Source organism: Lynx canadensis, chromosome A2, assembly GCF_007474595.2.
Source record: "Lynx canadensis isolate LIC74 chromosome A2, mLynCan4.pri.v2, whole genome shotgun sequence".
Taxonomy (NCBI): Eukaryota; Metazoa; Chordata; class Mammalia; order Carnivora; family Felidae; genus Lynx; species Lynx canadensis.
The window spans coordinates 154,988,425-155,008,976 of NC_044304.2; the positions used below are offsets into that span (position 1 = coordinate 154,988,425).

Genomic DNA, 20,552 nt, shown 5'->3' on the forward strand with positions numbered 1-20,552 from the left:
GTCTGCAAAAAACACTGTTGGGATTTTAAAGGAACTGAATTAAATAAAACTGCCAAATTGTTTTCCAAGGTGACTGTACCATTATACATTGCCACCAGCAGTGTATAAAAATTTGTTATTCCACATAATAGCTGACAATAGTTGGTATGACCACTCTTTCATTCCAGCCATTCTAGTAGGCGTGTAGTGACATCTTGTGCCTTTAGTTTGCATTCCCCCAATGACCAATGATGTTGAGTATCTTTGCATGTGTTTATTTACTGTCTACATATCTTCTTTTGTGAAGCATCTGCTCAAATCTTTTGTCTATTTTTTGAGTTGTTTGCTTTCTTACTATTGAGTTCAAAGAGCTCTTTCTAATGCTGTGGATACATGTCTTTGATCAAATAGATGTTCTGCAAAGATTAGTCTGTGTGGTTTGTCTTTTTACTCTCTTAACACTGTGTTTCAAAGAGCAATAGGTTTTTAATTTTGATGAAGTCCAATTTATGAATATGTTCATTATGGATTTTTCTTTTGGTGTCATATTTATGCAATCATTGCCACAAATTCGAGGTCACTAAGATTTTCTCCTATGTTTTCTTCTATAAATTTGATAGTTTTAGGTTTAATTTTTACTTTTCATTCCTTCATCTGTATTCAACTTTCTAAAGTAATTTTTGAGTAGTTCCCTTAAGCAGAGCATGGGAAAGGTAAATTCCCCATCTGGAAAGGCCTTTATTAGTGAATGTACCTTCAACTCATACTTCAGCTAAGCAACTTAACAGGCACCTCTCAGCATTCTTGGTACAAGATTCTATTGTCTTCTGGCTTCTCCAGCTGCTACAATCAATATTTTTTAATAATCCAATTGTAGTTTTTTATTATAGATAATTCTTTCCCTGAATGGTTTTAAAATAGTATTCTTTCATTTTGTTATGTTTAATAATTATGGACTAAAATTTACTTATACAATTCAGGGCCTGTTTTCCCCAAATCTTTAGCTTCATGTCTTTCACAAACATTAGCCATCATTTCTTTGAATTCTGCTCTACTCCTTTATTTCTATTTTCACTTTCTGGAACTCCTCTCAGGCATATAATAAAACTGTTCATTTCATCTTCCATACCTCTTATCCCCTCTTTTATATTTTCTTTGACTCTCTTTCCTTGCTTTCCACAGTTTACTAATTTTCCCTCCCTTCAGTTGGATTTAATCTACTTTTAATCTCATCCATTTAGTTTTTTAAAATATTCTAATTTTTATTTAGCATTTTGACAGCTGTTCTGTAATACGCTGTAACTACTAGAGATACTGAAATTATAGTTCAAGTTGCCTTGCTACTTCATCAAATCAAATGTTCATTATTTCTTTTTTTCCTTAGTGACAACTGTTTCTTTTGAACTTTCTATTTTTCCTTTGGTATATGTTTTTGCATTTTTCCAACTCTATTATGAAAATTTTCAAACACGGAAAATGAGAACGATACAATTAACATCCAAATTCTCTCTACATAGATTCTAACATTTAATATTTATTTTCTCTGACATTTGTTTTCGATCTTATCATTTGAAACTATGTTCTAAATTGATTGATTGAGATAGAAGTCAGAATAGTGGTTACTCTGGAAAATGATGACCGAATTGCAGGGGGCTTGGGAGAACCTCTTCCCAAGCATTAGAAATGGCCTGTATCTTCATCTGCATGGCAGTTACACATGCACAAAGTTACATATACATACTCAGCTGTACACCCGAGATTTGTATACTTTACTGTGCCTAAGTTTTATTTAAAAAAAGAAGGTGGACAAAGTTGTAGGTGTCATGACGATTTACCCCTAAATAGTAAAAAATGTATTTCCTAAGAATAAAGACATTCTCCTACGTAACTACATTCCTATTATCACACATAGGAAAATTAATGACTCCATAATAACATATTTAATCAACATTCACCATTTCCCATCGCAAGAATGCCTTTGATAGCTCTTCCCCATCCTACTCCCAAACTAGGATCACACACTGCAATTGTTTACATCTCTTTAGTCTTGTTTAGTTGTAGAATAATCCCTAATCTTTTTTATCTTCTGTGACATTGAATCCAGGCCATTTGTCTTATACAATGTCCACATTCTGAATTTATCACTTCCTCATGGCACTTAACTTTTTCTTCTATTCCTTGTGTTTCTTGTAAAATGGAAGGTGTGGAAGCTTAACATTCAATAAAATCATCTTTAGCAAGAATACTTCATAGATGGGAACTGTCATCCACTGAGTTTAAAATATTAAGGCCACCTAGAAGTCCTATTTGGTTCCTTCTTAGGAATCGTACTGTTTTTAAGTCTTCTAATGTGCTGACAGGCTCTTTCCTTGTATATTTTATGACATGGGATTTTGAACTTGTCAGTGGGCATTATCTATATGAATTTCATGAGACCTAGATCGGCCAAAGAGGGTTTGCATTTGCTTCTACCCAGTGCCTGAGCGCTATTATCTCTCGAGGACCATTTGTTGCGTTCAAAGTTCCTGGACAGGACCCATAAGTACAAATATGAATCCCACACCATGATGAGAACAGGCCCATAATTAGGAATTCACAAGGGAAGATTTAAACTTTATCTGGACCACTGGTGAAGACAGACAAGTTTCATTGTTATTTATGTATGCTGAGTAAGTAGATTTTCTTCTAGTTCACCCTTTTGCTGAAGATAAAGCTCCTCAAAGACTCAGCTTTATGCAAGGACCTGAGTTCCAACTACCTTTGTGACACTGGCTGAAGGCCTAGTCTTGCATCCCCACACACTGACACTCACATCTCTTTGTTGCACAAGGTGACAAATTAACCTCACTGGAGGCCACCATAGCCTCCAGGCTATAGCCTCCAAGCAACAGCCTAGTCATCAAACTTTTTCTATGAAAATCTAGCATTACTACTAATGCTGTGTGAGGGAAAAAAAAAATAAAACTACTTTGACTTCAGTTGTATTTGGAAATGAAAAGGTTTTTTATTAACCTCAAAAGTAACCACATGCATTTTTAAAAAGTCGCGATGCATATAGATGCATTATTTAAGGCAATGACAGTACTTGTACTCAAGGATTATAGACCATCCATAAAATTGTGCAGATTTCCATTCTTTAAATGTTACTTACAGAATACTCGTTCCAATGGTAATGCTAATGATCAACAAAAGTTACATAGAGGAAAAATATCAAGCACACTAAAAATCCAACATTTGATAAGTCCAAATAGGGATTTCTCAAGGGCAAAGAACAAAGCTTACCTGACATATGTTAGACAACAAACAAGCACAAGTCTGGAAATTCTTTTTGATTCTGAACTAGTACTTAGGCTTGAGTCTGGTTCAAGTTTGGCAGATAGGTTAAAATGTCAAATCGGACACTAAACACAATACAATTTGTTCCAGTTAAGGGACACAGACATTGGCACCAATTAATTATGTCTTTTCCACTCCTTTTTGAAATGGATGCTTCCATTTGCATGACCACAGAATATGGAGTGATAACGTATTTCATTTTCAACAACTACTCTTTCTGAAAAACACAAAGAAAAAGCAATGATGATATTAAAAGTTGACTCACCACTGTCCTCTGTTTATTAGGCAGGAAGACTCTAACGATAGGTTTCTGTGGTGACTTGGGATTGCTCCGTGATACATCTGTGGGGTTTTGAAAAACTGAAAGAGATGAAGGTAGCACTGAAAGGCTAGAAGAGGAGGAAGATGTAACGGTGTCCGTTGATGCAGAGCTAGAAACAGAAAAATCAGTTCCATTCCCCAGGGATTCCAATAACTGTTGTTCTCTCTGTTGGAGGGCATCTAGCTTGCTGGTGTATTCTTCATAGGCCTATAAAATAAAGTAAACATACACTGAATCTGGACTTTTTCCTGACAGTAACAAAAGGAAATATGAAATTTAAATCTTTGATTGTAATCTCTTTATAATCTAGCTAATAGGGTTTTAAGTACAAGTTACAAAATAAGTGCTGAAAGTACTGTAAATTAATACTTCTACTTTTAAATTGATCATTTTTTTGTGTATGTGATAAGACAGTACATTGCACTGAGAAATCAACAAACATATAAATGTCTAGAATAACCCACGAATGTTAATTTTAAAATGTATTTACAATGTTCTGGTCATACTGCAATTTAAAAACAAAAATCTTTTTTAATGTTTACTTATTTTAGAGACAGAGTGCAAGCAAGGGAGGGGCAGAGAGAGAGGGAGACACAGAATCTGAAGCAGGCTCCAGGTTCTGAGCTGTCAGCTCAGAGCCCGATGCAAGGCTTGAACCCACGAACCGTGAAATCATGACCTGAGCTGAAGTCGGATACTTAACCTACTGAGCCACCCAGGCGCCCCTGGTCATACTGCAATTTAACTTCCAAACTGCATATCCAACATAAGATAAAATACTATACTAAATCAAGGATAAGTACCCTCTCTATTAAAAAAAAATTTTTTTTGAGGAAATTGTAGGCATATAAAGTTTCATACCTTTCTGCCCTCCAAAGAACAGAAAGAGAAGTTGAAAAGGAGATGCGGGGTTAAAAGAGATTTGTCAAAAAATAAGACTCAGGTACAGGGTCAGATCTCGCCATTACCACCAAAATCTTCTCAATAGGGCTTAGAAGTTACATAACTGCCACCGTCTTTCTGAAACAGGTATTAGTTAAAATACTTTATTCTCTTCACTATGGATCTCTGACGATCCCATCAAATACTGCTTAAAGAATAAAATTTTATTTGAAAAGGTGGTTTATGCCCTGCAGTCAAGAAATTCTGGTGCCATTATCCACTAGGGTGGAAACTTCTAGAAGTTTCATTTGATTAAAGCTATAAAGTCAAATGACCACATAAGATATCATATTCTAAAAATAACAAGAATTTTGAAAACAGAGTGATATTGAAAGTAAAGGGATGGAATAAATTGGAATATATATGTCCATGGTTCTTTAGGGCAATGGAAATCACCCTCCCCCACACTATGGTCCACCATTTCTCTCTACCATCATACACAGATGTAACACCACAAACATTTATAAAAGGCTACAAGGGAGAATCAAAGATTTTAAAACTTCTCATCACTCAAGGAGTTTATTATTGGGCTGCAGAGAAGCAGGTGGATGTATTTTAGTATGCTTAAGTGTTATACATGAGAAATAAAGGACATTCTTGATATAAGGTGAGAATGAGGTAGGATTATGTTAGCATTTAGATAGACGGAGTTAAGTGGGGGAGAAGAGAGAGCTGTGTACAGGAGAAATTCTGCAACAAACAGAGAGGTAGGAAACTTTAAGGCATAGAGGGAAAACTACAGACTAGTATAGCTGCATGCAATTCAGTATCTGGGACACAACAAGGGATCAATATATGTTTGCGGAATTAAATGAAGAATAGCAATACAGGGAAACAAGTAATGCAACTGGAAAAGTGGGTAAGGCACCAGCTTGTAGAGGGTGTCTATACCACACTATGAAGCCTGAACTTCATTCTATAAGCAAAGGAGAATGATCAAAGATAGAGGAGAATGAAGAAGAAATTTCATTTCAGTAAAGACCACTGACTGCACTTGCTATGCTGGTTCTTAAAATATAATTTTGAAGATGAAAAAAAGGAAAAATAGTAAAATGAGCCATTGGGGTAAAGGGCATAAACTGCATCTAAAAGCCCTCTCCTGGGGTGCCTGGGCAGCTCCGTCGGTTAAGTGTCCAACTTTGGCTCGGGTCATGATTTCATGGTTCGTGGGCTCGAGCCCCGCGTCAGGCTTTGTGCTGACAGTTCAGAGCCTGGAGACTGCTTCGGATTCTGTGTCTCCCTCTCTCTTTGTCCCTTCCCCGTTCTCGCTCTGTCTCTCTCTCTCTCTCTCTCTCTTTCAAAAGTAAATAAGTATTTTAAAAAAATTTTTAAAAAGCCCTCTCCTTTATAACCTACTAGCTACCCTACCCTGATTCTGGAAATGTTTCATAACATTTTGAGGCATTATAATCAAATCACTTCAAAATTATCTGAACTGTGTTTCGTGTTAGCTTTCAGTTCCAAGAGCTAATTACTTACGGGCATCTCTTTTAATATGATCCATTTATCCAGCCTTTAATCCGTCAATTAGTATATACTGAGCATACATGTGTCTGGCACTGTTTGGGACCCGAACTAAAAAAATAAAGACTGATGCAATTCCTACCCTAGGAAGATCACATACATGCAGTCTGGGAGATAAAAATTCCCCCTTGCATATATCAAATCTTGTTCACTATCATCTGGACAAGTACACAAAGTAAGCCTTAGGGAAATGGAATGCACTTAAACAATAAATTTTCAGAATGCTATTTCTTTATCAAAATGTTAGTCTTAATTTTTGAAAATATACTGTTCCCTCCATTGTGGATTACAAGCTATTATTTCACTGCACTTATCAATAGCTCTTTCCTTTTATTAAGTACAAAGCAGTTATTCCACCTCTCTCTGTCCTCACAGCTGCAATCAAGGCTCTTGCCTGCCTTTTGTCCCTGGATTGACTCATTTCATCCCACTATCCTTGATGCATTCACTGTGGATTACTCTTTTAACATTCCTGCCATAAAGTTCTCTAAACTTATTTCTAAAGGTATTGATTTTCATTCTACCTTCAAGATCCAGGAGTTCCAAATGATGACAAGACCTCAATGTGGAGCTTCCCCTGTCCCTGAACACACCTTCTCAAGTTTCCATCTTACTACATTAATCTGTTTATGATATCAACATTAATCCCTTGAAGTTTCTTAGATTTGGGCCTTGACTGTCTTATTGCCCCTACTTTGCGGCTCACCATTTCAACAATACCACTAGTAACATCTCTGATTCTCTAATTCTTATTCTTTTACCAACTTGTTTGTCAAATACAAATTTGGAGTAAATTCTAACCACTCAATTATTCCATTCTTTCTCTCAGGTTACCATACACTGCTGGAGAAGATAGTAAGGTAGGTCAATTAGTTAAGGTCAGTTAATTAAGTCAAGAAGACAGAAGGAGGTCAATTAGTCCCATTATCAATTTGTGGAAATTAGTCCTTTAGGGTACTACCCGAAAATTTTTAACATCATATTACATTTTTCACAATACTTACTCCAACCTTTTCTATGCTTCTCTGCCTCCTTACCTTCATCACCCAATCTGTAATTCGCTCAGAAAACAGCATTACATTACCTTCAAATTTACTCTGGAGGTCAAAGCCATCAAATAAAAGCTTCCTCTTCTTTCTTTGTCTAAGCAATTCTCCATGCCTTTCCCTATCTCTCTTTTCTTTTAATTTATTTTAGAGAGAGAGTGAGAGAGCACACACGAGTGGGGGAAAGGGGCAGATGGAGAGAGAAAATCTTAACCAGACTCCATGCTCAGTATGGAGCCCAATGTGGGGCTTGATCCCACGAACCCAGTATCATGACCTGCACCAAAATCAACAGTGGGATGCTCAACCGACTGAGCCACCCAGGGGCCCGCCCCATCTCTCTTCTGTTCTCAATTTAGTAATGGCACTGAATGTTTAGGGCCTCTACAGAGGCCTTGGTACACTGTTATCCCCAATTTCTCTTATATCTTCCAATTTTTCCTCTGTTTCCTTACTCAGCAAATATGGACAAGTCCTCCCACAAAAATGCACACCTCAGCCACCACCAGTATCATCAACAAAATTCTTGTGGTTCGTTCTTCCAGATACTACAGATACCAGATACTTCTTCAGGATGAAGCTTTCCCAAAACCTTATTCTTTCGCATCAAAATCCTACTTATTTTTCAAAGTCCAATTCAAAGCTCTGCTTGATAAAACCCCAAAGAAGTATTCTTTCTCTTCACCTCCTTTAGACTATTATCATGTTCTTCTTTATAGGACTATGTTTTTCTCATTATGAAAAAATTTTGTGAGGATTAAATGAGATAATACAAGTAAAAGAAGTTATTACAGAGGCTACCACATAGCAAAAACCCATAAATATTCTTACTAGCAGGAATAAGTAGTACTAGCAATTCTTGTTATGTTTATTACTGTCATCCTTGTATTACTTAGCTGAGTTCTTAACATGACTCTACTAAACTGTAAACTAGTTGAAGGCACAGATGATGTCGGATGTTTTTGAATAATACAAAAACACTTAATATTATTAAGATGAAAATTTTCCCGAAACTGACCTACAAATTCACTACAATCCTTATCAAAATCCCAATGGCTTTTTTATAGAAATGGGCAAGCTGATGTTAAAATTCATATGGAAGTGTAATGTACTCAGAAAACCAAAATAATCTTGAACAAAGTTGGAGGCTTCACATTTCTTCATTTCAAAAATTACTATAAAGGTACAGTAATCAAGACATTGGAATAAGGATACATATATAGAACACCACAGAAGACTTGAGAATCCAGAAATAAAGCCTTACATTTACAGCCAACTGATTTTTGACAATGGTGCTGGTACCACTGAATATCTACAGGCAGAAGAATGAAGTTGGAGTACTACCTAAGATTACAATAAAAAAGTAACTCAAAACGAATCATACACCTAAAACTAAGAGCTTAAACTACACAGTTCTTAGCAGAGGGGCGCCTGGGTAGCTCAGTTAGCCACTTAACCACTTAACCAGCGTCTGACTTTGGCTCAGGTCATGATATTGCGGTTGGTGGGTTCAAGTCCCGCGTTGGGCTCTGTGCTGACGGCTCACAGCCTTGAGTCTGCTTCAGATTCTGTGTCTCCCTCTCTCTCTCTGTCCCTACTCCGCTCATGCTCTGTCTCTCTCTCTCAAAAATAAACATTAAACAAATTTTTTAAATTCAAAGTTCTTAGAAGAAAACATAGGAGTAAATCATCATGAACCTAGATTAGGCAGTAATTTCTTAGGTATGACACGCTAAATCACACCAACCAAAGAAAAAAACAGATAAACTGCACTTCTCAAAATTAAAACTTTTATACTTCAAAAGACACTACTGGGGCGCCTGGGTGGCTCAGTCGGTTGAGCGGCCGACTTTGGCTCAGGTCATGATCTCACAGCCTGTGAGTTTGAGCCCCGTGTCGGGCTCTGTGCTGACAGCTCAGAGCCTGGAGCCTGTTTCAGATTCTGTGTCTCCCTCTCTCTGACCCTGACCCGTTCATGCTCTGTCTCTCTCTGTCTCAAAAATAAATAAACATTAAAAAAAAAAAATTCAAAAGACACTACCAAAAGAATGAAAAATAAATCCCACAGAATAGGAGAAAATACTTAAAAAATATATATGTATCTCATAAGGATCTACTATCTAGAATATGCAAAGAATTCTCACAACTGAACAATAACCCAGTTTAAAATGTGGGCAAAAGATTTGAATTGGTATTTTTCCCAAGAAGATAAACAGTTAATAAGTACATGAAAAAGATGCTTTACCATTTTTAGGTCAAAACTACAAGCATGACTGTTTAAAAAACAAACAAGAGAGTAAGTGTTGGTAACGATGTGGAGAAATGAAAACCCTCATGCATTTCTGGTGGGAATTTAAAATGGAGCAGCTAACATTGGAAAACAGCCTGGTAGTTCCTCAAAAAGTTAAAACATAAAGTTACCATACATAGGACACAGCAATTCCATCCCAAGGCATAGAACCGAGACAAGTGAAAACATATGTTACACAGAAACTTATATATGAATGTTCATAATAGCTTTATTCATGACTGTCAAAAAGTGGAAACCCAAATGTCAACTGATAAATTGGCAAACAAAATATGATATATCTACATGAGGGAATAAAAAGGAATGAACGCTACATGCTACAACATGGATGAATTTTGAAAACATTACGCCAAGTGAAAGCAGCCCGTCACAAAATGCCGTATCATGTATGATTCCATTCACACAGAGTGCCCCAAAAGTCAAATGTATAGAAATACAAAGCAGATCAGTGGTTGCCAAGGGCTTATGGGAATGACTGTTAATGAGTAAAGGGTTTCTCTTTGGGGTGATGAAAATGTTTTGGAATTAAGATAGTGGTGATGACTGCACAACTTTGTGCATATACTAAAAAAACCCCACTGAATAGCACACTTTAAAAAAGTGAATCTTACAGTATGTGAATCATTTCTCAAGTAAAAGTGGGTGGGATGTCTGGCTGGCTGGGTCAGTGGGGTGTGCAACTCCATCTCAGGGTTGTGGGTTCAAGCCCCACAATGGGTGGAAAATTATCTAAGGATCTACTTTAAACAAATGGGAAAAAGCAGTGAAATAAACATTTTTTTATCATTAGTCCATTAAACTTATTGTTAAACTTCATTTCACAAGATACAATGAAATCTTACAGATTGCCCAAAGATGGTATCTAATGGACTGCTCTGTATTCCACAAGAAGGACCTTGCTGCTAGTATTCTTTTCACTTGTTTTAATAAAATATCTCTGCATCATCCTGGGTTCTACACAGATTAAAGACCAAAAAGGCTGTCAGTATCATAATAATGATATAGCAGTTAAGAGCAGATGCTGAATTCAGAATGTGTGGATTCAAACTTTGGCTACATTATTGACTAATTTTGTAGCATTAGCCATGTTATTATTATACTCCTCTGTGACTTAGTTTTTTCATCTATAAAATGAAAATGAGAATAGGAAGTGTAACTCAAAGGATAGGCTGAGGATTAAATGACCGACTATCTGCTTGGAATAGTGCCTGGTAGATAGCAAATAATAAATGTCAGGAGCTACTGCCGTTACCATGCCTCTGTCTGCAGGGCACTCTGGCATACATGTCAATTCTATGGTAGCTAGGACTCCGTGTGTAACACCAGTGTGTATCACCAGCACAGTGATTCCAGAAACACTATTCCTTCTCTTCTGGAATCTAATATGTCAGGTCCAAAAAGAAGAACCTACTACTAGAGAAGCATCTAGCATTTTATCTTACACACAGAAGGCATTCAAATAACTTGTTGGATGTACGGAGGGAGAAAAATTGGGTAAAAAAAAGATTTCCTGGGAAATGACTCTTCAAGGCAAACTTATCTTTTCCTCCTTTGGATGAAGATTTATGGGGCGCATGGGTGGCTCAGGCAGTTAAGCATCTGACTTCAGCTCAGGTCATGATCTCACGGTTCATGGGTTCGAGCCCCACATCGGGCTCTGTGCTGACAGCTCAGAGCCTGGAGTCTGCTTTGGATTCTGTCCCTCCCTCTCTCTCTGCCCCTCCCCCTTGTGCTCTATCTCTGTCTCTCAAAAATAAATAAATGTTAAAATAATAATAATAAATAAAAAGGGAACCAAAGACTAAAAAGCCAAATTTGAAATTCCTTAAGAGTACTATAGTTCATTTCACTGAAGTTATCAAAAGAATCAATATAATTTTAATTATTATTCACGTCAGTAGGAAAAAATCTAGAACAACTTAAAAGCTAGTTTTTAAATAAATTAGTACAAGGACATAAGATTTTGATGGTGACAGAACTGATTTCACCCTGTTCTGCTACAAGGAAGAGATGCAGGGATAGGTAAAGTTTTATCTTCCTGTGGAAATATCAAAAATATCAAACATAGAAAACATTATTTCCTATCTTGAAATGTTTGGAACGAAATAACTATAGCATAACTTCTAGTTGCCAATGCTCAAGCTTATCTTAAAGCCAAACTGTGAACACTGGAAAAACTTCACTTTTTAGCCTCTTACTTCAAGAAATATAAACATAGTCCCGGTGTAGGGATACATGTGACCCCATTCTGGTCAATGAGATATAAAGGAAAAGACGTGTAGGGGATTTGAAGGGAAAAATTTCCTCCTTGAAAGCGCGTAGGACACAAGAGAGCGTCTGTGATCCCAGCTTCCTGCTTTGAGGTGTCCTATGATGGCATACAGATCTGTGGCACTCATGACAGAAAGGCCTAAAGGACTGTAGAGATCCACCCCAGCATCTGACAACTCTGAGCTGTGGAATCAATCTTAAAATAATTTACCTCCACGCTTCTTGTTACAGGAGGGGAAAATAAAACTCCTATTTGTTTGGGCAACTTGTGATTAGGTGTTTTTGTTTTTCTGTAGCTAAAAGCATTTGGTATTTTTATAGCTCTCCTAGATTTATTCTCTAATTCTTATCTTTCTTCTAATACTTTCCATCTTTATTTTTATTCTGCTTTCTAGAGATTTCCTTAACTTTATCTTACAACAATTGTTTATGTATATGCACACAGACACACATACACATATGTATTTACATTTTCTGCTTACTATTTTAATTATTTTAATACCAAGAGCTCTTTCTTGTTCCCTATTAAGACTTTTGTTTCTTTAGTACAGCCATGAAATAAGAACAGATTGTCTTCTCTTATCTCTGATGTTAATTATAGTTATTTTCAGGTTCTCATCTGTTCTGTGCACTATTTCTGAGTTGCTTTGACCATTTTTGCTATTGTTTTCCTGCTACAAGCTTTCTTCCAATATTTGGTTATTCTTAGCTGTCCATTCATATTTAAGACTTATGAGCTCTAAAGATGTCAATACTACACAAAGCAATCTATGGATTCAATGCAATCCCTACCAAAATCCCCATGTGTTTCAGAAATAGCAAAATCCACCCTCAAATTCATATGAAATCTCAAAAGATAGTGAAATGCCAAAGCAATCCTTAAAAGGAAAACAAAGTTGGACATCTCATACTTCCTGACTTTAAAATCCTTACACGGCTACAGTAATCAAATCAGTACAGTGTAAACTGGCATAAAGTTGGACTATAAATACCAACGGAAAACAAAAGAGAGCCCGCAAATAAATTCTCACATACATGGTCAAATGGTTTTTGACAAGGGCGTGTGTCAAAGTTTCTATTCAATGGGAAAGGACAACCTTTTCAATAAATGGGGCTGGGAAAACTGGATATACACATGCAAAAGAATGAAGCTGAACCCTTAGCTTACATCATACAGAAAAATTAACTGAAAATGGATCAAGGACCTCAACGTTAGGGCTAAAACTGTAATTACAAATCTTAGAAGAAAACAGAAAAAAAAAGGTTCATGACACTGGGTCTGGTAATGATTTCTTGGATGTGACACCAAAGGCACAGGCAACATGAGGAAAACAGGTAAATGGGACATCATCAAAATAAAAAAAAAACTTTCGCACAAAGGATATAATCAACAGAGAGAAAAGGGAACCCATGGAATGGAAGAAAGTGTCTGTAAATCATATATCTAATTAGGAATGATACTCAGAATATATAAAGAACTCCTACAACTCAACAAAAAACCAACCCAATTAAAAAATGTGTAGAAGACTTGAACAGATATTTCTCCACAGAAGAATGAATGTCCAATAAATGCATGAAAAGATGTTCAACATCATAAGTCATCAGGGAAATGCAAATCAAAACCATGAGATACCATGTCACACTCATTAGGATGGCTATCAGAAACACACACACACACACACACACACACACACACACACACACAAAGTAAGTGTTGGCAAGGATATGGAGTAACTGGAACTCCTGTATATTACTAACAGAAATGTAAAAGGCAGCTAATGTGGAAAACAGTATGGCATTTCCTTAAAAAATTAAATACACTTTCTTAAACTATTCACAAAAATAAACTCAAAATGGATGAAAGACCTAAATGTAAGACAGGAAGTCATCAAGAGCCTAGAGGAGAAAGCAGGCAAAAACCTCTTTGACCTCGGCCACAGCAACTTCTTACTCAACACGGCTCCGGAGGCAAGCAAAATAAAAGCAAAAATGAACTATTGGGACCTCATCAAAATAAAAAGCTTCTGCACAGCGAAGGAAACGATCAGCAAAACTAAAAGGCAACCGACAGAAGGGGAGAAGATATTTGCAAACGACATATCAGATAAAGGGTAGGTATCCAAAATCTATAAAGAGCTTATCAAACTCAACACCCAAAAAAACAAATAATCCAGTGAAGAAATGGGCAAGACATGAATAGACACTTCTCCCAAGAAGACAACCAGATGGCTAACAGACACATGAAAAAATGCTCAACATCACTCATCATCAGGAATGAAAACCACGATGAGATACCACCTCACACCAGTCAGAATGGCTAAAATTAACAACTCAGCCAACAGATGTTGGCGAGGATGTGGAGAAAGAGGATCTCTTTTGCACTGCTGGTGGAAATGTAAACTGGTGCAGCCACTCTGGAAAACAGTATGGAGGTTCCTCAAAAAATTAAAAATAGAACTACCCTATGACCTAGCAATTGCACGAGTAGGTATTTATCCATTGTGCTGTTTCGAGGGGCACAATGTTTCTAGCGGCGCTATCGACAATAGCCAAAGTATGGAAAGAGCCCAAAAGCCCACCAACAGATGAATGGGTAAAGAAGATGTGGTGTGTGTGTGTGTATATATATATATATATACACACACACACACACCTACATATATATATACGTATGTATATATATATATATATGTATGTATATGGGTGTGTGTATATGTGTGTATATGTGTGTATATGTGTACATACACACACACAATGGAGTATTACTTGGGGATCAAAAAGAATGAAATCTTGCCATCTGCAACTACTTGGATGGAACTAGACGGGATTATGCTAGTGGATCCTGAGAAACTTAACAGAAACCCATTGGGGAGGGGAAGGGAAAAAAAAAAAAAAAAAAGAGGTTAGAGTGGGAGAGAGCCAAAGCATAAGAGACTCTTAAAAACTGAGAACAAACTGAGGGTTGATGGGGGGTGGGAGGGAGGGGAGGGTGGGTGATGGGTATTGAGGAGGGTACCTTTTGGGATGAGCACTGGGTGTTGTATGGAAACCAATTTGACAATAAATTTCTATATTGAAAAAAAAAGAAAAAATATTTAGAAAAAATAAAAAAACTTTTTTTTTTTCAACGTTTATTTATTTTTGGGACAGAGAGAGACAGAGCATGAACGGGGGAGGGGCAGAGAGAGAGGGAGACACAGAATCGGAAGCAGGCTCCAGGCTCTGAGCCATCAGCCCAGAGCCTGACGCGGGGCTCGAACTCACGGACCGCGAGATTGTGACCTGGCTGAAGTCGGATGCTTAACTGACTGCGCCACCCAGGCGCCCCGAAAAAAATAAAAAAACTTTTATAAATAAATTAACTAAAAAAAAAAGAAGGGATTATGCTAGGCAACATCAGTTAGTCAGAGAAAGACAAATATCACATGACTTCACTCATATGAGGACTTTAAGATACAAAACAGATGAACATAAGGGAAGGAAAGCAAAAGTAATATAAAAACAAGGAGGGGGACAAAACATAAGAGACTCTTACACATAAAAGAACAGACAGAGGGTTGTTGGAGGGGTTGTGGGAGGGGGGATGGGCTAAATGGGTAAGGGGCATTAAGGAATCTACTCTTGAAATCATTGTTGCACTATGTGCTAACTTGGATGTAAATTAAAGAGAAATTAGTTAATTAAAAAAAATTAAATACAGAATTACCACATAATTCAGTAATTCCACTTCTGGTATACAGTCAAAAGGAGTAAAATCAGCATTATTCGTGGTAATGAAAAGATAGAAATGACCAACCATCAATGGTATCCACTGATAGATGAATGGATAAACAAAATGTGGAAACATTATTCAGCCTTAATTAGCAAGGAAATTTTGACCCATAATGGACCTTGAAGACATTATGCTAAATGATATGAGCTGTCACAAAAGGCTAAATATTGTACAGTTCCATTTGTTTGAGGTTCCTAGAGTAGTCAAATACGTAGGGACAGAAAGCAGAATGATGGGTCTCAGTGGCTAACCAACAAACTTGGTTTTTCACTGAAGGGCCTTCAAATATCAGTACCCAAAGGTCTTCCCACTGGCCCTCATCAACTTTCCCCAGGGAAGAATACTGTCATCTCCAGGTAGGCTCCCAATGTTTATGTAGGTTTATTGTTTATTGCCTGTAATTCCCTCCTCTGATAAAACTATAAGCTGCTTAAAGGCACAGTTGTGTGGTGTTTTGTTTTTTTTTTTTGTGCTATATCCCCAGAGCATAGAAAAGCATAAATGCATAAATATAAACAGGCACTTAATAAATATGTGCTGAATGAATGAATCAAAAATTTATGCGTAATCAATATGTGTGAAGAATGATGCTATTTCCTAATTATAAACTTAAACTTATACATGTGTGACAGTATTCTCATTTTACCAATGAGGTCAGGTATAATGAGATTAAGTAACCTATTTGCAGAAGCTAAGTCACAGCTAAGATTCAAACATAGGGCCTATGTGACTTCAAAGTTCATCTTAATCACTATATTGTATCGCCCTCTACAGAGAAATTCTGTAGTGTGTCCCTGAGAATACGAATCTACCTGCATGGGGTGCCTGGGTGGATTAGCTGGTTAAGCGTCAGACTTCAGCTCAGGTCATGATCTCGTGGTTCGTGAGTTTGAGCCCCACGTCGGGCTCTGTGCGGCCAGCTCAGAACCCGGAGCCTGTTTCACATTCTGTGTCTCCCTCTCTTTCTCTCTGCCTCTCCTCTGCTCACACTGTCTCTCTTTCTCTCTCTCTCTCAAAAATAAATAAACATTAAAAAAATTTTTTAAAAAAAGAATCTACATGCTAATGATATAATCTATGAGGTATGGTCTGCTTTATATTGTCCTAGTTAGATGTAATATGAACAGTGAAGAGCGTGAAGAATGTGAGTGTGTGGAGGGGGCACTGAATCCCTGCTATAGTCAAAAACGGTTATTGATGCAAATGTATTACGACTAAGGGTGGGGGAGAGTCTCACAAGACACAGAAATGGTTGGCAAAAACTGTTGGTTAAACTGTCTAATTCTAATTAATAAAGAATCACCATTTTCACCAGGACTCTTTGCCTCCTATGACTCCTGCACTCGTCCTCCTCAGACGGAAAAGTAAAACAGCATGGGATATTGGAAAGTATACTAACTAGTATTCAGAGGTATGAACTGTGGTCCTACTACTGGTATCTGGCAGTGTGCTCTGAGGGAAGCCATATGAAGAAGCCAACAGTTTATCAGTGGTTATTTCCAAACTTCCAAATTTATTTTAGAAATGCAAACTTACTTTCTCATGAAAATACTTGAAAGATTTAACACATCCTTTAAGTGCAACCAGATTACTAAACTAGAAATTTAGTTTAGGAGTCTACCAATCCATGCCTAAAAATGTAAGGCGTTTGAAGGCAAATGATCATTTGTAATTTATGGTTATATTTCTATATGATTAGTGATTACAGCTGGACCAGCTTTTACAGCGACAGGCAGTGTAGTGCAGCGGGAAGCAGTGTGGACCGTGAAGCCTGACTGCCTGGATCCCCTAACAGCTTGCTCATCATGGAACCCAAGTGACTTACATCAGGAAACCAATATCAAGAAAGGTTATCTGTGATTACAACAGAAACTACTACCCCACAGGATTAAGAACAATGACTATAAATTTATGATGCTCAAGTCTTGATACAAAAGCCTCAAACACTAAAGCTAAGCAATTCTGAGCTATTTAAGTATTATAAATTTTACCTATTAAGAAAGCAAACACCAATTTGGGGGGATTTGCTGGAAAAAGATATTTCACAAGGAAAAAACATACTTCACAAAATTTGACCCCACTTTCTAACACAGTAACTAGTTTCCTAACCTCCACAACTGAATGTTTTCTCCTTCTCTTTTTTAAATAAGTTTTTTAACAGAGTAATATTTTGAGGTTTATACATGGCTTCTCCTTTTCCAAACTACAAAATACTCTATGTTATTGTAACAAATGAAGTAAGATTAAGAAGTATAATATAATAAAGACAAAGGTAATCCACCTTCCCATATCTATTTCTCATCCCCTAGGGTAAACATTATTACTAGTACAAATGCTTTTTGTAAGTTCATGTTTTTATTTTCCAAATCACTACAAGTGCACCTGGTGGCTCAGTCAGTTGAGCATCCAATTCTCGGTTTCAGCTAGGGTCATGATCCCAGGGTCGTGGGATCGAGACCTGCACGGGGCTCCGTGCTAAGTGTGAAGCCCGCTTAAGATTCTCTCTCTCTCCTTTCTCCCCCTCTGTCCCTTTCCCCCACTTGTATTCTCTCGCTGTCTCTAAAATAACAAAAATAAAAAATAAAAAATCACTACAGATATGATACTCAAAAGCTTACCTCTAGATATATTGATGGTGGATTATGCTCCCCACCAAATTTGTCCAATAGGGCCTCTATATGTTCCTGTGTCAACTTAATCATTTGTTTGATATTCCACACCTGAAAAATAATTTAAAAGAATGTAAATAAGAATCATTTAGGATACGAATTAGAGATATTTTAAAATTTGAAATTTAGAGCTGAGACCTGTGAGACCATTTAGCATAGCAATTTTTCCCATCTTTTATTAAACACCTAAAAACTCTTCTACACTAGTAGTACAAATATTCTCAACTGTAAAAGATTCAAATAATACATGAGTATTCAGAATAAATGACAGGGGCGCCTGAGTGGCTCAGTAGGTTAAGCATCCGACTTCTGCTCAGATCATGATCTCACGGTTTGTGAGTTCGAGCCCCGTGTTGGGCTCTGGGCTGACCGCTCAGAGCCTGGACCCTGCTTCAGATTCTGTGTCTCCCTGTCTCTCTGCCCTTCCCCTGCTCACACTCTGTCTCTCAAAAATTGTCTCAAAACTAAATAAACGTTAAAAAAAAATTAAAATAAAAAAGAATGACGAAAGTCTCTTTTCACACTTCCCCACATTCCTGGACCCTTTGCCCAAAACTCAACTGCCGTTTACAATTTGTTATACATCCTTTCCACATCTCCTTTTTATTAAAGTAAATATAATAATACATATACAAAGTATACAAATACATATAAATATTATATTTAAAAAACATTTTTAATACTTGTTTTTTTCCCTGAACAACATTCCTCAAAGTTGTTTCCATATCAATACATACGTATTTTACTGTTTTTAAATGGTGGTGTTAAGGATAGAAACATTTATTTCGTAATATTGTTATGACACTGCTTATCGTCAATGGTCTTCAAACTTCAAGAGCAACCTAACAGTGGATGGTCACGGATAATTTTAGGACAATTTTCAGCTCCTTGATGTTTTCGTGTACTCCTAATTGAACTGCTTGAGAACTAGTCTCCTTTCCTCCTCTCCCTTTAAAATCACCACATTGTAATTCTCCGTTCTATACAAGAAAGGCAAAATTCTTCTGCATCTCAGATCCTACTAATGTGCACTGTTCTGAGATGTATAAATTTTAAAGTACAGAGTCAACACGAGGGAAAAACCCCTTGAGAGAAAAGGGGTAGGGGTTAAGACCAAGACCGTATTTTATCAGTGAAATAAATTCTTGGCAGGGTTCCAAGCCTCATTCATTTATCCAGCTGGCCAGCCTAGAATTCACAAGTTGGGTGGTTATAGTACAGGCATATATTATGTGTTTATGTTTTAAAAAGTCATTTTTTCCTTGATGAAGAATGAGTCCAATTTATCTGAGTGGTTAGAGAATGTGCTTGCAAATTACACTGTATACTAGATACTCCATAAACTACATGATCTAAACCTGGAATTCTAAGGTGTGACCAAAAATGAACAGCATAAATATAATACACACTAGAGATTAAGGCCTTTTAAACTACCGAAAGTTATAATTTAAAAATGTGAGGTAATTAAAAAATGTACACGAGGGTATAGATAGATGAACAAGGAGGGGGCTTCAGGACCCTTGGTTTATTTAATAATTCTCTTCCTAGAGGATATTCAGATTATTCCATTTTTCTCAACTTCAAACAATGCTTCAATGAATAGTTCTGAACTGCCTTTCTGGGCAAAGGTTTAAGTTTCCCTTTTAGATATCAATGCATAGAATTCCTGAATTGAATGTTATGTGCATTTAAAAATTTAATAAATGTGTCAAATGGTTTTCCAATAGAAAAAAAGTCCCAAGTCATATTCCTACTAGGAGGGTATGAGTCCATGCTTTTCCCTATAATCCCACCAACATTGGGTCTTATCAAACTTTGAAACGTTTGCCAATCTGAAGGGGGAAAGGTGATCTTGTTGTTTCAATCTGTATTTCCCAGAAAATCATTTTTCATGTTTATTGGACATTTACATTTCTTTTTGGAAAATTCCCTATCCATATTCTTTCTTTCATTCTATTTTTTTCTTGTTGATTTATAGATATCCTATGTTCTAGATATTTTATATATTAACCCTATTCTCCTCCAAATGTTGCGGTTTTTTCATGTTTTTCACGTTATGCCTCATTTGTCATACAAAGTCCTGCTACTCAAAAGTGGTCCATAGACTAGCAGCAGCATAATCTTCCAGAAGCATGTTATACATGCAAAAATCTCAGAATTTGAGAAGCAATGACAGAAGTTTCCTTTTCTTTCTATTGTCAGATATCGTATTATTTTCCTTTACGACTCCTTGGCTAATTTTTCATATCCCCCAAAAAGCATTGGATGTCTTTTTTCTCTAGCTATACTTATTCTCCAGGTGATCTTATCCAATCTTGTGGCTTTATATGCCAAATATGGACTGATGAAGCCCAAATTTTAAAATCCAGCTCTGTCCTCTCAA

At 36.8% G+C, this 20,552-nt stretch overlaps 1 protein-coding gene across 3 annotated transcripts in view; it reads right to left on the reverse strand.

Annotated features, from left to right (window-relative positions):
* The window catches only part of BRAF (B-Raf proto-oncogene, serine/threonine kinase), a 166,564-nt gene that overhangs the window by 70,623 nt on the left and 75,389 nt on the right, over positions 1-20,552 (reverse strand). For all 3 annotated transcript variants that reach the window (XM_030308583.2, XM_030308582.2, XM_032592466.1), the window contains exons 2-3: positions 18,119-18,220; positions 3,581-3,844 (exon numbers count right to left, since the gene is read on the reverse strand). In XM_030308583.2, coding sequence (XP_030164443.1) covers positions 3,581-3,844; positions 18,119-18,220 — 366 coding nt within the window. The remainder of the gene's footprint in view (positions 1-3,580; positions 3,845-18,118; positions 18,221-20,552) is intronic.